The 15,702-nt window shown below is 40.2% G+C and overlaps 1 protein-coding gene across 1 annotated transcript; it reads left to right on the top strand.

Annotated features, from left to right (window-relative positions):
- The first annotated feature begins 910 nt into the window (after nt 1–910).
- Nucleotides 911–14,584, top strand: cpdb (carboxypeptidase D, b). The gene is made up of 21 exons (XM_026938323.3): nt 911–1,514; nt 2,122–2,375; nt 2,460–2,602; nt 3,337–3,503; nt 3,587–3,945; nt 4,373–4,564; nt 4,652–4,840; nt 4,914–4,993; nt 5,685–5,769; nt 6,001–6,146; nt 7,283–7,452; nt 7,856–8,131; nt 9,144–9,339; nt 9,885–10,023; nt 10,108–10,239; nt 10,332–10,427; nt 11,161–11,222; nt 12,577–12,708; nt 13,751–13,936; nt 14,113–14,209; nt 14,352–14,584. Exons 1-21 carry the CDS (start codon nt 967–969, stop codon nt 14,561–14,563), a joined length of 3,861 nt encoding a protein of 1,286 aa, XP_026794124.3. The 5' UTR covers nt 911–966; the 3' UTR covers nt 14,564–14,584.
- The last annotated feature ends 1,118 nt before the right edge of the window (nt 14,585–15,702 follow it).

Genomic DNA, 15,702 nt, shown 5'->3' with positions numbered 1-15,702 from the left:
GTGAGGATGGGGGGGGTGGGAGATGGGATTTTCTCAACCTTCGCAGAAAATAGAGACACTGCTTTTTTTTGGTTATGGAGCTGGTGTCGAGGGACCAGGTGAGGTTCTCCGCCTTAATTTGATGCTCTTGATGATCTCCACGGAGGAGTCATCGATGTTCAGTGGAGAGTGCTCACTCCATGCTCTCCTGAAGTCAACAACCATCTCTTTTATTTCGTACACATTCAGGGACAGGTTGTAGGCTCGGCACCAGTCCGTTAGCCGCTGCACCTCCTTTCTGAATGCTGACTCGTCGTTCTTGCTGATGAAACCCACCATGTCATCGACGAACTTGATGACTTTAGCTATCTGCTATAGTATATATACTATACAGTATTTTTTTTTCCTAGAAAATGACCTTGATTTGATGTTAAACTGATCCAATAAAATTGAATTAGATTGACATATTGTGCACAGTCAGACACATCTGAGATTTGTAGGTTACTATTATTTACTTTTTAATAATAATAATAATAATAATAAAGTTGAATCTAATCTAATAATAAATAATGTAAGGAGTAAAAAGTCAGATTTTTCTTGGGAAATGAAATGAAGTAAGAGTATTCAATTTGTATAATACTCAAGTAATGTATTAATTCGCCAAAAAATAATACTTAATATTGTAAGTACATTTAGCCAGGTATTTTACACCCCTGCACTTGCTAATGCTAGGTAACTCGATTTTTACTTCTTTTCAGGTTTTTATTTTTTATTTTAGTCAGTGAACTACTGTGTGATCTGGTTATTAGTCAGTTATTTGATCCGAGGTAACATTTAATTATAGAAATATTAACAATATTAAACAGTTTCTGTAACAAAAAAAAAAAAAGTTGCTTTTTTCGTGCTTAGCCACATTTCCGCTAGCACATAAAACGCAGCGCGAGCCTTCATGACCCAGGTCAAGGTCACTATGTCGCTTAGCAAAACATGGCGTATTTCCGGTCAATTGTAACCCAACTTTTCGTTATTTCACACATTGTTTATTGTGCCAGTGTCGAATTGCAGGTATATGATGAGGAAACGTACAGGGAATATTACAGTTATGTGGAGTTTAGTCGTCGTCTTTGGCATTTCGCTGAAAAATACCCGCACATTTGCAGCCTCGCGAGCGTCTGCAGGTCTGCTGAAGGCAGAGAACTTTGGGTGATGAGGATCACAGCTCCCACAGATCTCCTGATGATGGATGTTCCTGGGAAACCGCGATTCAGATACGTGGGGAACATCCACAGGGACGAGGTGCTGTCCAGACAGCTCCTGATCTACCTCACTGATTATCTCTTGAGTCAGTACGGAACTGATCCCAGAGTGACTCAACTTGTAGACAGCACAGATATTTATATCTTACCCAGTGTGAATCCTGATGGCTTTGAGAAGCCTGTAGAAGGAGAGTGTGATCTAAACCCCAATTTCCCTGACCGCTTTGATCCAAGTGCACCTGAGGTGTTAGCAATCACTAAATGGGTGTTACACAAAAAGTAGGTCTTTACTATTTACTAAATGCAATTATTTTCCTATTTCCTGTTATGTCCTCGTTCCAAAACCGTAGGCATAACCTGCTGTTGTAATAACCTCCACTCTTCTCCACTTAATTCTGGTGCATTTCTGTGGGAATTTGGGTTCATTCAGCTACAAGAGCATAATTAGTAAGTCAGGCTCATGTCAAGTGAGAAGGTCTGCTGCACAATCAGCGTTCCAGTTCATCCCAATGGTGTTCAGTGGGGTTGAGGTCAGGGCTTTGTGCAGGACACTCGAGTTCTTCCACACCAATCTTAACACACCATGTCTTCATGGACTTTGCTTTGTGCACGGAGGCATTGTCGTGCTGGAACAGGTTTGGGCCTCTTAGTTCCAGTGAAGGGAAATTGTAATGCTACAGCATACAAAGACACTCTAGACAATTGTGTGCTTCCATCTTTGTGGCAACAATTTGGAGGAGAACCAAATATGGGTGTGATGGTGACGGGTCCACATACTTTTAGTCATGTAGTGTATAACATTTTGTAGGTTCATACCATTTTTGGCCCTTGCTTGGATTATAATTTGTAACCAAACACCAACAATGCTATCTGTCTTTGCCCCAAGGTTTGTTCTTGCTGGAAACTTGCAAGGAGGCTCAGTAAAGCCCAGCTACCCCTTTGATTACTCCAGTTCCCACATTACTCCAGGTCCATACAGACATACAGATGATGATGATGATGATGATGCCCTCTTCCGCTATTTGGTACAGACTTTTACTGAAAACCACTCAATCATGAGAGAGGGCGAGTCCCATTGTCCTGACGAGCTGAACGAGGAGTTCAGAAATGGGACAACTGCAGAGTGGACTGATGTGCAAGGTGAAAATGATTGCGTGTATGGAATTAATTTATTCCTGATGTCAAACTGCATCTTGATGTTTTAAATGTGCTTGTAAATTGCAGGAAGCATGCAAGAGTTTAGTTACTTCAGAGGAAACTGCTTTGAAGTCACCTTTCAGCTGAGCTGCTGCAAATACCCGTTGGCTTCAGATCTCTATACTGAATGGAACAACAATAGGGAAGCTCTGCTAGCATACATGGAAAAGGTAAGAAAATATGACCAAAGTGATGTTCCCACTGTTCTGGGACTTTCATTCAAGTTCTTTTTTTTTTTTTTTTTTTTGTTTTTTTTGAATAAGTTTTCAGCCTTGAGTATTAGATATTTTGGAAAATTGGTCAAACTTCTGTTGCAATGCATTTTTTTTATCTTAAAAAAAATATATTTTGCATAATGTTTAACTATCTCAACAGTATTAAATTAGTTAGTGAAGTAATTGAAATTAGTTCAATTAATTAGCTCTATTGGGGCTTCCTGAGTGGCGCAACAAAAAAAAGCATTTGCCAGGTCACTGAGAGTTCGAATCCCGAAGATCCCACTGTCATCTGGGCCAGGAGTCCAAGAGAGCACTATTGCCCGTGCACTCTGGGTGGGATGGATGACGTAGTCTTTCTTCCCTGTCAATCACAGCAACACTAGCCAATCATTGGGTGTCTATGAGGGTAGATAGCACTTTCCTCTGAGTTTGTTACGCCACTCTGTTCAAAAACATTCGGCTGGCTGTCTTGATGTTTCTTGGTGGAAGCACATGATAGCTCTCACCTTCTCTGGTTGGTAGCTGTTGTATGATGGGCAGAGCTGGCTGGAGGGGGGAAATTGAGAAGATAATGGGGAAAATAGTCTATTGGGTCAAATGATTTATTGTAAATTAAACATTAATGATTTGCTCTTGTCACATCTGTAAATAAGCTGCATACGTCTTGTATTATTTTTCTTTTCAAGGTTCATATGGGAGTCAGAGGTTACGTCATGACCACCTCAGGAATGGGTATCCCAGACTCAAACATCTCAGTTGCCGGAATAGATCACATCATCACAACATGGATATTTGGCGATTATTACCGCTTGCTGCTGCCAGGAACGTATAACATCACAGCCAGCTCTCTTGGGTGATCACCAATAATCAGACTTCATTTGCTATCAGTTGGTGTTAGTTGAGATCTTACATTTACCTTACCTTTATGTGTCTCAGGTACCTTCCAAGCACTGTGAACAATGTAACAGTGATTGAAGGCAAAGCCACTCTACTAAACTTCACCCTAAAGGATTTGAGTGAAGAGGTGGTAATGCCCCAGCTCACTGCTCCTGTACTGACAGTGGCATACCAGTCGACTGAACAGGTTCTTGACCACCAACAAGCTTCCACACCTGAGCCCCTAGTCCAGAGACAGGGCTTTAGTCATCACAGTTACTCAGACATGGAAGTGTTCTTGCAGCGGATTAGCTCTGTTTATTCGTCTCTTGCCCAACTGTACTCTATTGGCCAATCGGTGCAGGGCAGAGAACTCTACGTCATGAAGATATCTTCTAACCTTGGCACTGATGAACCAGGTAGTCCCTTAGAAGAAATCTGTTTATGTAGATATTCATTTTAGAATGATTTGCATGCCAAATCAGTTTTTAATGCCTAAGATTAGGGTTGGGCAATATATAATTTATGATAATGTGATTTAAAAATATATTATTCTGAAGTAAACATGAGGCGCTTGCTTATAACATGAATCAGCTCAATGCTAACACTGAGGTCTGATGTAGCTCCTAAAATATAAGCTACATCAGCAGTATGGAAGTGGTTCAGCTGTACAAGGTTAGTTTTTTCTATGTTGGTATATAATAAGAATATAGTCATTGCAAAAATATCCTAAATATTGTAATATTATTTGAAGGCCATCCATATTGCCCACTCCTAGCTGAGCTGCTGATTTACTTTCCCACATTTAACTATGTTTCTCCCCATTTTCTGGCTTCTGTTGAGCAGGTAAACCTGAAGTCATATTTGTCGGCAACTTGCATGGCAATGATGCTGTAGGTCAAGAGATTCTCTTGAATTTGATCGAGTACCTGTGCAGTAATTATGGCAGCGAACCTTTAATCACACAACTGGTGAACAGTACGAGAGTGCACATTCTACCTTCCATGAACCCAGATGGTTATGAAATGGCAGAAGAAGGTACGAGTCTGGAAAAGGTAAAAGGACACACTAGTGTTCTACTCTGGATAATAATGTAAATCACACACATTGTTTATCTCTTTTTAGCTCCAGAATATTTTAATGTAAATAGAGAATTCAGTGGTGGTGTGAACGACGGTGAGAATCAAAATGCTGACTTGACCAGGAACTTTCCTGACCAGTTCCACGCGGCTGATTTTGTTCGACCAGAAACCAAGGCAGTGATGAACTGGATTAAGGCTTACTCATTTGTTTTGTCTGCTAGTATTCTTGGTGGTACGTTAAAGAATTTGTGTTTAAATTTTAGCAGGACATTGAGACTCGCTGTGTTAAGCCTTTGTGTTTTTAGGAGTGATTGGAGTGACGTATCCGGGTTCAGTTGATGCCGTTGATGAGGCTGTATTTAAATCAATCACACAGGCCTATTTGGTAAGTATTGAAGTATTAAGTATTATTGATGTCTAGCCTGAGTTAAATGACTTGGATGATATAATGAAAATACTCTTGTGTGTGAACATGCAAATGATAACCGTAACATCATCATTTCCTAGAACATGCACAAGTGCAAAGACAGTAACATATCAACACTGCCAAGATGACAAGGGGAGAAAAGGTTCTAAAATATAATAATATGAAATATTTAATCTAACTTGAGTGCAGTGAGAGCAAAAATTTGACTTCACACCACCTCCCAGAAATGCTTGATTAGGCCCATATTGAGTTTCATGAGTGGCAGGCTCACAGTAGCAGCCATCCATGTCAGGCTTAAAACAGTTTACAATAATTTGTGCCTTTGCCTAATCAACCAGAGACAACAGGAATAGTGAGAGATTCAGACCATGCACAGCTGTCGTTACTCAACGTGTGGTGAGGTGCAAATGAAAATGTAGAAATGCTTCAACCCACTGAAAAGCAAAATGAACTCCCAGGTTAAAAACCTATGTTTTATTCATAAGAATGCCAGAATTATACCTGAAACTATTGTTGTGGTATTCTTTGGGATTCTATTTTATTATTATAATTTGGGAGGAGGGTAATTTTCACAGACAGTAGCACAAAATGGAAATCCTGTATTCACCCAAACCTACTTCTAATGTATTTATTCCTTTTTTTGGTTCAGGAATTTTCATCTCTCCAGATGTCACAGACCTGTGAGGACCTGAGGCATTTGGACAGAAATAAAATTAATCATGGTGCCCCTGTAGGTGAGACCTAGTCTTGATTTTTAGCCATCATCTGGAGTCTAGGATGTAACATTTACAGTTGTCTACTCACGATTGGAATGAAATAGAAATGAAACAACGACAGCACTGACACATTAATAACCCTGCTCTCATTTACTTGTAAACTACAAGGGCTTATTTTTAGATCTGTCCCATATCATCATGCACAGAACTATTTGAAAGTTCATATTTTAATGATCTTTCTGAACGTAGGAATTGATCTGGAGACCTGGACGTACCATAACACAGACACTCTGGGAGTCAGAATTGGAATAAGCTGTGATCTGCATCCTCCAGTTGAAAACATTACAACATACTGGACACAGAATCAAAGACCTCTGCTACACTTAATCCAACAGGTTGCTCTCCTTTACTGACATACCTTAATCCTTTCTTTGCTTCTTTTCACCCATGTATTTTCTGTGTATACGACTGTATTGATTGAGAAGCTTCTTTTTTTAAATAATTCATGATATTGTCATTGTGTCCTTCGGTCTCTATGGCTACATACAAACCACCTACTGTCGTAGTAAATATTGTATGTTCAGTCGCACACCTCTCATGGATATGTTGTACATTTTTAATATGTATATCCATGATGGTAATATTTGGATGATCACTGTTTTAAGACATTATTTTATCTTGTTGCTTCTTCTCTGAAATATAGGCACAATAACCATTGATATTTTACATTTTAAAATAAGATTTCTGAGAGTATTCACTTAAAATGTGTAAATGATTTGAGTGTCTAATATATGACTCCCTTTGCCCTGTGGACCTGCCTCATCCATCCTGATGCTTCTGCTTGGAGCTTTCTGGACTCTCAGCTGCTGGGGATGGTCCCATATAGATATCGCCGTCAATCAGAGTGACGCTAGCCAATCGTGGCCATCTGTGAGCTCATGTATGCGGAAGAGGGTTGATAGCGCTTTCCTCAGAAAGTGCTACGCTGCCCTGTGATGCAGCTTGACCAGCAGTTTGAAAAGATGCAGGTTTCTGGCTTAATATGTCTCAGAGGAAGCACATGAAGCTGTCACCCACCCCAGTTTTTAGTTCTTATGATAGGGAGAGCTGGCTGGTGGGTGGGAATTGGCAGGTGACCAAATTGTGGATAAAACTGGGGGGAAAAAAGATTGCTCTAGATGGTTCCCACATGGATACTCTAAAGATTGCACTTACCAAAACAGTTAATGCCTAAGCTCCTCATGTTGTCTCAAGACGTTTCTCCTGGCCACTGTGGCCTCTGGCTTGCTTATTAGGGATTAAAATCTATCGGTAGAATTTCTGTAAAGCTGCTTTGTGACAATGTCTATTGATAAAAGTGCCATATAAATAAAATAGATGCAGCAGGTAGCTTTGCCAACTCGCAGCTCCAGGGTCCCGGGTTCGTTCCCAAGCTCAGTTGGCCGTCTCTGTGAAGTTATTGTCTATGTTCTTCCCGTGCCTTTGTGGGGTTCCTCTGGTTTCTCCAGTGTTCATTTGCTTTTCTTGTCAGGTTCATTTTTCAGTCAGGGGTAGAGTGACTGATAGCCAGTCTGGTCAGGCTGTTGCTAATGCTACCATAGAGGTGGACGGCTCCAGGCACCGGGTTCACACCAGCAGCACAGGAGAGTACTGGAGACCTCTGACTCCTGGGGTATACCAGCTCCATGCCTTTGCTCCAGGGTGAGAAATGAAAGGCAGTTGGATTAAACTTAAAATAAAAACACTGTTACTGTGTATATACTGTGCATATGATTTGATGTCCAGAAATACAGCAACATAGTGACACACATTAAATATTCACTGACTAATAAAGCATTAATACAAATCTATTTTGAAAAGTTTTAGAATCTATAATTATAATGTAGATCTAGTAGTGCAAGCTTCTCAAACTTTATCAGTAACCTTTTAGCCTGTTAATCCATAGGAGTAGAAGCAGTCCCGGGTTTTGCATCTCAGTTGACTGATTGTAATCTAAAAAAAAATTCCCATCGCTATAGACTTTTCTCACAGTGCTTACTGAAGTTAAAATGCAACCATAATATAAGCAGCTTTAATGTGTTATTTAATGCTGCTTTCTCTTCAGATATTTTCCACTCTCAGCGTCGGTCACGGTGACTGTAACTTGGGTGGAGGAGGTGGATTTTGCACTGACTCGAGTTCAGCAGCCGCAATCTGAAAGTCAGATGGAGGAAGAAGAGTTTCGGAGGTTGGTGGAGAACCTGTCCTCTGATCATGGCCTCGAACAGCTCGTCCAGAACTATCTTCCAGCCAGAACTCTGCACTACAGGAAGCACACGGAACGCTCAGAATTCCTGCATGGACTTCACCTCAACTTTCCTCATATCACCCGTCTGTACAGGTAACCTGCTCATAATAGTAATAATAATAATAATCATAATCATAATAATAATCTGTGGAGTACAAGCAGCCTTTGCAGATATGTCTCCAGTGTCCAGTTCTTGTCGTTACTTAGAACAATAAAGAGACTTCAGATGAACAAACTTATCATATTTTTGTGATGGTAGCTAATTGCTTATTGTATGAAATGTCTGCTGAAAGCTGATTGGCTGTCAGTGGCCATGCTTTTGAAGTAAACATTTTTAATATTGTGTATTAGCACAAAGGTTGCAGTATACCAAACTTTAACTTGATCAGACTCACGGTGCCAGAGAAACATTTGAAGAAATCTGACTCCGCCCCTATTGATGACCACGTCCCAAACCTATTGTTGTTTCCTGCAGGAATCATTGAAATCATGGTTACAGCTTTTTGAGTAAATTAAGCTCCGCCTCAAAAGGATTGACTGGCATGTGGTAGCCATATTGTTTGCAATTCTCAAAATGTTTTTCATATTTACTGAGGTGCAGATGCTACTGAGTACTTAACGGTATGGCTTGTTTCAGGACAAAAATGTAAAACGGTGCGCCGTAGCGCCACTATCAGTTTAAATCTGGAAGTTCAGTACAACTTGTCAAGTTTCAAAGCCAAACCTGGGTATGATCCAGGAACATGATCTCTGGCTAGTTTTACAAAAGTGGAAAAAAGGATGTAGGGACTTTACAGAGAAGGTGGAATGCTTTCTAGATATGTGGTGCAAAGAAGGTATTTAAAGGCAAAAGACTACAACTACAAATTAAATGAAGAATTATTCTTGTATAAGCGAGCACTTTTACCTGAAAGTCTTCCTCTGAACTATTTGATCTATTTCAAACAAAAGTAAATATGCACTATTTAAAAAACTGTCGTTTAAAAATAAACATCAGTAAGGATAATTAACGGACATATCTGTTGTCTACAATTTAGCAGAAATAGCTGAAGTAATTTGGAAAATTGAGCATTTTGTGTGAACAAACTATTTTTGTTTGGGTCAGTCTGGGTAACAGCTGGGAGTTCCGGCCTATTTGGGCTCTGGAGATCTCTGCGAGTCCTGAGTCAACACGGCCCACGGTGCCAAAAATCCGGTACGTCGCAGGTGTCCATGGAAACGCTGCAGCAGGGCCAGAGCTGCTGCTGGAGTTTGCATCTGTTCTGTGTATAAACTATGGTGGGGACCCTACCATCACAAAGGTGGGTGTCACAAGTCAACAACCTTTTAAAACTTTTTGTGGTGCAACAGGAAAGCGTTCACCCTATCGTCTAGAGATCACGAATTCGGATCCTGATGACGCCACAGCCATTTGTGACCGGGGGTCCAAGAGAGCAAAGTGGGCCATGTTCTCTGGGTGGGAGGCACAGCATACTCTCTCTCTTAGCCAAATGCAGGCATGTGTGAGGTCATGTATGTGGAAGAGGGCAGATAGCACTTTCCTCCAAGTGTGTTTGGCTGCCCTGTGAAACAACATAAGCAGCAGTTTGAAAAGATCTGGTGGCTGGCTTTGAGTGTCTCTGAGGAAGTACGTGCTAGCCTTCACACTTCCCGAATGGTAGCTGACATGCGATAGGGCAGAGCTGCCTGGGGGGTGGGAATTGGCCAAGACCAAATTAGGAAGTTAAAAAAATGCACTAAACTTTATCACGGTCAATTCTGCTCTTTATTATTTTAATTTTACTTTAGCTCGTACAAGCATTGGCTGTATAGGAACAGATTCATGCGAGCTCCTCTGTTCTTTAAGCTGATTGACAGGAGCAGGATTGTGATCGTGCCATGTGTGAATCCGGATGGTAGAGAGCTGGCTCAGGAAGGCTCGTGTTTCTCCACGGCAGGACTCACCAATGCTCACGGTGTAGACCTTGACACAGACTTCATCTATGGTCAGTTAGTACACTGCCCTTGGTTCTTGCTATTTGTTCAGTTGCTGAACGATTTCAGGGCCTGAAGCCTGTGTATGTGTTTAGGCAACATGTCTGCGCAGCCCGAAACACGTGCGATGATGAATCTGATCGAGGGAGGAGGCTTCTCTCTCTCTGTTACACTAGAAGGAGGTTCTCTGCTGACAACGTACCCCTATGACAGACCCACTGAACCAGGTGATTTATTTAGTGTTGTTTTACTCTGAATTGATAGACAGAACATATTTGTTCAACATGGATGAACGTCTGTCTTTCTTGCATCTCTCTAGCACACAATGAAGAAACCTTGAGATATTTGGCCTCGATCTATGCAAGCAGTCACCCTGTCATGCACTTGGGTTACCCCGGATGCATCAATGGACTGGGTAGGAACAAAAGGAACAAAAGATCTTTCCAGATGGAAAAGAACGACAACCGCCTATAGTGCCTTGCATTAATATTCACCCCTTAGATGTTTCGACATTCTGAGTATTACAGCCTGGAACTGAATCCTGGGATTATATGTGATGAATCTACACAAAATAACCTGTAATATTAAAGTGATTTATAGTTTGCAAAAATAAACAAAGAGTAATTTTTTTAAATAATAGACTTAATGGTGTTTCACAGGATATTTGAATGGTACTTTTCCAGAACTTTGTGTCGCTTGTTTTGATAGCCCCTTGGTCGTCATGATGCTGTTAGTTTAAGTGTGTTTTCTGAAAAAACTCTGGGTTCTTTCAGGAACAGGTTTATTCATTAACCTTGAGATCACTTTACCCATTAATTACACACAGGTCAACTCCATTCAACTAATAATGTGACGTCTGACATCAACTAATTTAGGGATTTCAGTGCAACGGGGGTGAATACTTACGCATTGACAACTTAACAGTTTTAAATTTGTAAATAATTTAGCAAAATACCTAGATTTGTGTAGATTCATGTGATATATAATCCCAGTTAAGTCCATTTCACTTCCAGGTTGAAACACTACAAATTGTGGAAAAAATTAACAGGGGTAAATACTTATGCAAGGTATTTTATTTATATATGACAATCTCTTAACTGTGCTTTGTGTCTCGTGTGTGTGATGACGTGAATGCTGTAATCCCACAGAGTCAGTCGAAGGAGGAGTTCTGAAAGGTGCAGAGTTCAGAGGTCACATGGGCAGTATGAAGGTTGTGTTAACACCTTATGCTTTGTGGTGCCATGGATATAAATAAAAAAAAAAACACCACCACCATTTTACATTATGTTGGACTTTTTAAATGCTTATTTGCTTGTTTCAGTTAAACAAACATGTTGCTTCTTATTTACAGTGGGTAGTGTTGTCACCTCACAGCTCCAGGGTCACTGATTTGATGCTGAGCTCTGGTTACTGTCCGTGTTGAGTTTCACGTGTTCTCCACATGTCTGTACGGGTTTCTTCAGGTTTCTCTGGTTTCATCCCACCTCCCAAAAACATGTCATTAGGTTGATTGGCTAAGATCGCTTTCACGCTTGCGTTTTTTTTTCCCGGACTCATGAGTGGTGTGGACGCCTTCTGAACTCAGGGCCGCATGCCGAGTCATGTGATGGTTCAATTTGTCTTGTTACTTCCTGTTTCCATTTGAAAAATGCACATCTTGTGCTGACCTGCATGGCTAAAAATCTTCTCATACGAGATCGGCTGATCGTATGCAGGTATTCCTGCACAATGATGCGCTGTGCATCCGAAAAGCATTTTCCTTCACAGTAAGATAATTAAAAATTACAGGAAACAGATCCACCTAGTGTCTAACACAGGTGTATGTGTTTGTGAAACTGTGTGCCAAAAAAGTGATGTATAGAATTGCAATCCACAATCGAGTTTGGAAGAAATTTTTCAGTGTGAATGTAAACCTGTAATTATGAGCACCGAGCCCAAAATCAGCCCTGAGTATGTAATTGAGGGTTGAAGTTTAAAAATGCCCCAAGATAAATTGCCCCTAGGTGTGAATGAGTGTGTGAATGAGTGTGTGAATGAGTGTGTGAATGAGTGTGTGAATGAGTGTGTGAATGAGTGTGTGAATGAGTGTGTGAATGAGTGTGTGAATGAGTGTGTGAATGAGTGTGTGAATGAGTGTGCGAATGAGTGTGCGAATGAGTGTGCGAATGAGTGTGCGAATGAGTGTGCGAATGAGTGTGCGAATGAGTGTGAATGATGCCCTTTGATTGACTGGCATCCCATCCAGGGTGTATTCCCACCTTGCGCCCAGTGTTCTCAGGATAAAGCGGTTACGAAATGTTAAGAGTTAAATGTTAAGAGTTAAATGTTAAGAGTTAAATGTTAAGAGTTAAATGTTAAGAGTTAAATGTTAAGAGTCTTAAGGGTCATTTTGAGCTGAGAGTATGTGAGGAGAAAAACGTGTGCATGATTGAAGATGATTTTTAGAAATCTGAACCAGTTTTTGTAAAGTTTGTATTTTTTTAATCATCTGTTAGTTACATTCCCCCCGTATACACACACAAATAAGATACAAATTACAGCCATTAAGTCTGTGTGTGTTGCAGGATTTTAGTATGGATGTGGGTTTGTGTCCTGAGATCACTGTGTACACCGGTTGCTGTCTGTACCCACCTGCTCAGCAGCTGCTTCCGCTCTGGGCAGAGCACAAGACGGCTCTGTTTGCCATGCTGCTGGAGGTCAGCGCTGCTTTCACTGCTCTTAGAGAGCTGTCCAAGATAACTTTACACACTTAACACGTCAAAAACCACAGTGCCAATATCATTACCATGTATTCCAGTAATATTTACACTCAGACAGGTGCTGTGATTTGTTCAGCGTAGTCATTAGACTAATGCTAAAACCTTCATAAAACATAAATGCAGACCTTAAATATAGCTTATACATGAAGTACATGAAGTCACAGCTAGCGCTTCTGTAATGTCATGCTTATTAACAAGAACACAGCAAAAATCCCCAAATTGGCCAAACTGGCATGTAGCGTGTGATCTCTGCGACCACACTGAAAATCAGGGTTTTTTTTTTTTCATTTCAACTGGAAATAACCAGTACGTTTTCTAATTTTGAACAGAAAAGGAAATGTTCAATATATTTAATAAATATTCAAGATTCTGTACTATTTCTAGGTCAACAGTTTGTGATACTGACCATTTTAACTCCTTTGTACAAATCTCCAATTTTCCTTGGGTCTTTCCTCTTTCATTGAAACACTGATCGCCAGGTTTTACACAAGCTTGTGGAGTGTATGTAGTGCCTTGCTATGACTACTTACCAAATTCATTTATGCGATTCGTGTAAATATTTCTAAAATTCTACTTTTTTTTTTTACTCAAGTTACTGCTGGTACTGTAATTTGTAACAAAAGATATCGTATTAAATTAGAAACGAATGCAAAAAAGAAGCTACAGAAATGTGAATATATAAATGAATATGAATTAATTTCATAGACACACTGATGTTTCGTATACACCATCCATTTAAGTAGCATTATTAGAAAGTCATCCAGTGTGAAATATAATTGTATAACAATGAATTGAATGAATAAACTCATTGTTTTATTTTAATATTGAATCTAGCTGTTATACAGCATGTCAGTGTAGGCTTTTTGATATCTGATCCATTTTATTTATTTATTTATTTATTTATTAGATATGGTCTGTAGTGCACAAAATACAGGAATGCTGTATGATGTTTTTTTAAGTGTCTGTTTTTAATTGCTAGATTCATAAGGGGCTGAGTGGCGTGGTGAAAGACAAAGAGGGCCGGCCGGTGTCTGATGCGGTGATCAAGGTGAATGGCTCTGTGTTGGTGCATACAGATGTGCAAGGCTTCTTCCACACGCTACTGGCTCCAGGAACTCAGCAACTGCAGGTTCAAGCTTCAGGTTTTCAGGAGCAGCTCATGCAGGTTGGTGGAAAGAGCCCATGGGGGTGAATCTGGAATGGGTTCTAGTTGGTACAAAGGTTACAAAAGAACTACCTCTAGTGTCCAGTAGATGGTAGTGTGAGCTATACGCTCTACTTTTACTTGTATTCTACTGTTCTGATGCTGCTGTTGTGCTTTTTTTCCCCCCTTCTTGTCAGGTAAATGTGTCATCACATCAAAAGGCAGTTCCTATTATGATCAAGATGAGTGAAAACAGTAGACACAGAGGCCAGGGATTAGTGCTGGCTGCTGCAAGTAAGCAAACTTTTAGTATATTTACATGCTACAATTGCACAACTTTTGGGAATTTTAGGAAGGTATTTTTTTGTGAACATTTATGAATAAATGTCTCTTTTATATTCATTATTAACTTCATCTTTTTTTCTCATTTTGGCAGTCTCCATAACCGTTATCCTGCTCTGCTTGCTCCTGATGTGGCACTTCCGCTCAGCCAAGTTCAGCCGAATCAGAGAATCGGTTAGATGGCTCTGTCGTCTGCAAGAAGATCTTCAAACAGAGGCCATAGCGTCTGAGAAGCTGCCTCTGCAGAGCATGTTTTTGGAGGACAGTGAGAGTGAGGATGATGCTTTTTACCTCGAGCAGCACTGAATAAAAGTCTTAGCAACCTCAGCATAGTTGCTTTTTCTTTTTCTCACACACAATTTGCATGATGCCATGTGTCACTGGTTATATATATATATATATATATATATATATATATATATATATATATATATATATATATGTATAAAATGGGTAATAAGTGTCTTTATGAGGTGTTAGGCCACCCCAATCCACCAGAGCAGCTTCAGCAGCCAGAGTTTTCTTTCCGTTTTGGTCACCTATCTGTATTTTTGATCCACAGGTGACAAATTAAAGCTCAAAAACCTGAATAACTAAATGAAGAAATGTAGCGACAGCAGATGCTTGCAGACATGTTTACTGCATTGTGCAATTAAGCAATTAACATCCTAGCCTGCTCTTTTGTCCGTTTTGTAAAACGGAAATGGAAACGATCTAAATGAATTTGAAATTGGGTTTGTTATTGGGAAAGTTTCATTTAACTCATTTGGCTGATGCTTTTTTCCAAAGCAGCTTCACAAACACTGCTCAACTGGCTCATGTTTCAATAGGAACAGTGACTAAAGTGACATTTGCTCTTAGCTATGGCAAAGGCAGTAACTAGGGCTATAAATTGTGGTTGAAAGCACACATTTTAGAAATTGCAGACCACAAAAGGACCCACTTACGATCACAGCAAATATTTAATTTTATGAACAATAAGGAAAATATGTGCTATCATGTTAACTTATTTGAGCCTTTAGAGCTTTTTCTTCCTGAATTTTTCACTCATCCAGATGAGATTTGAGCCACTGTGTATTTTTTATTTTTGAAATTTCAGTTCAGTGCTTCTGAGAGGCAAAGCAGAAAATCATTTGCTCTATCATCTGGAGACCACAAGTTCAAATCCTGACAATGCCACAGCCATCCACTGCTGGGAGCCATGACAGCAATATTGGCCATGCTTTCTGGATGTGAGGAACAGCATTACTCTCACCTGTCAATCACAGTGACACTAACCACTCGTGGTCGTCTGTAAGTTCATATATGCGGAAGAGGGCAGATAGCGATTTCTTCCGAGTGCGTTATGTTGCCTTATGGCATACTCTTGCTCCCATCAATCAGGGAGACACTAGCCAATCATGTGCGTCTGTGAGCTCTTGTATGTGGAATAGGGTAGATAGCAC

This window comes from Pangasianodon hypophthalmus, chromosome 15 (genome assembly GCF_027358585.1).
Source record: "Pangasianodon hypophthalmus isolate fPanHyp1 chromosome 15, fPanHyp1.pri, whole genome shotgun sequence".
NCBI lineage: Eukaryota > Metazoa > Chordata > Actinopteri > Siluriformes > Pangasiidae > Pangasianodon > Pangasianodon hypophthalmus.
Note: the sequence above shows the minus strand (reverse complement) of the source record. Positions and strands in the feature narration are given on the sequence as shown.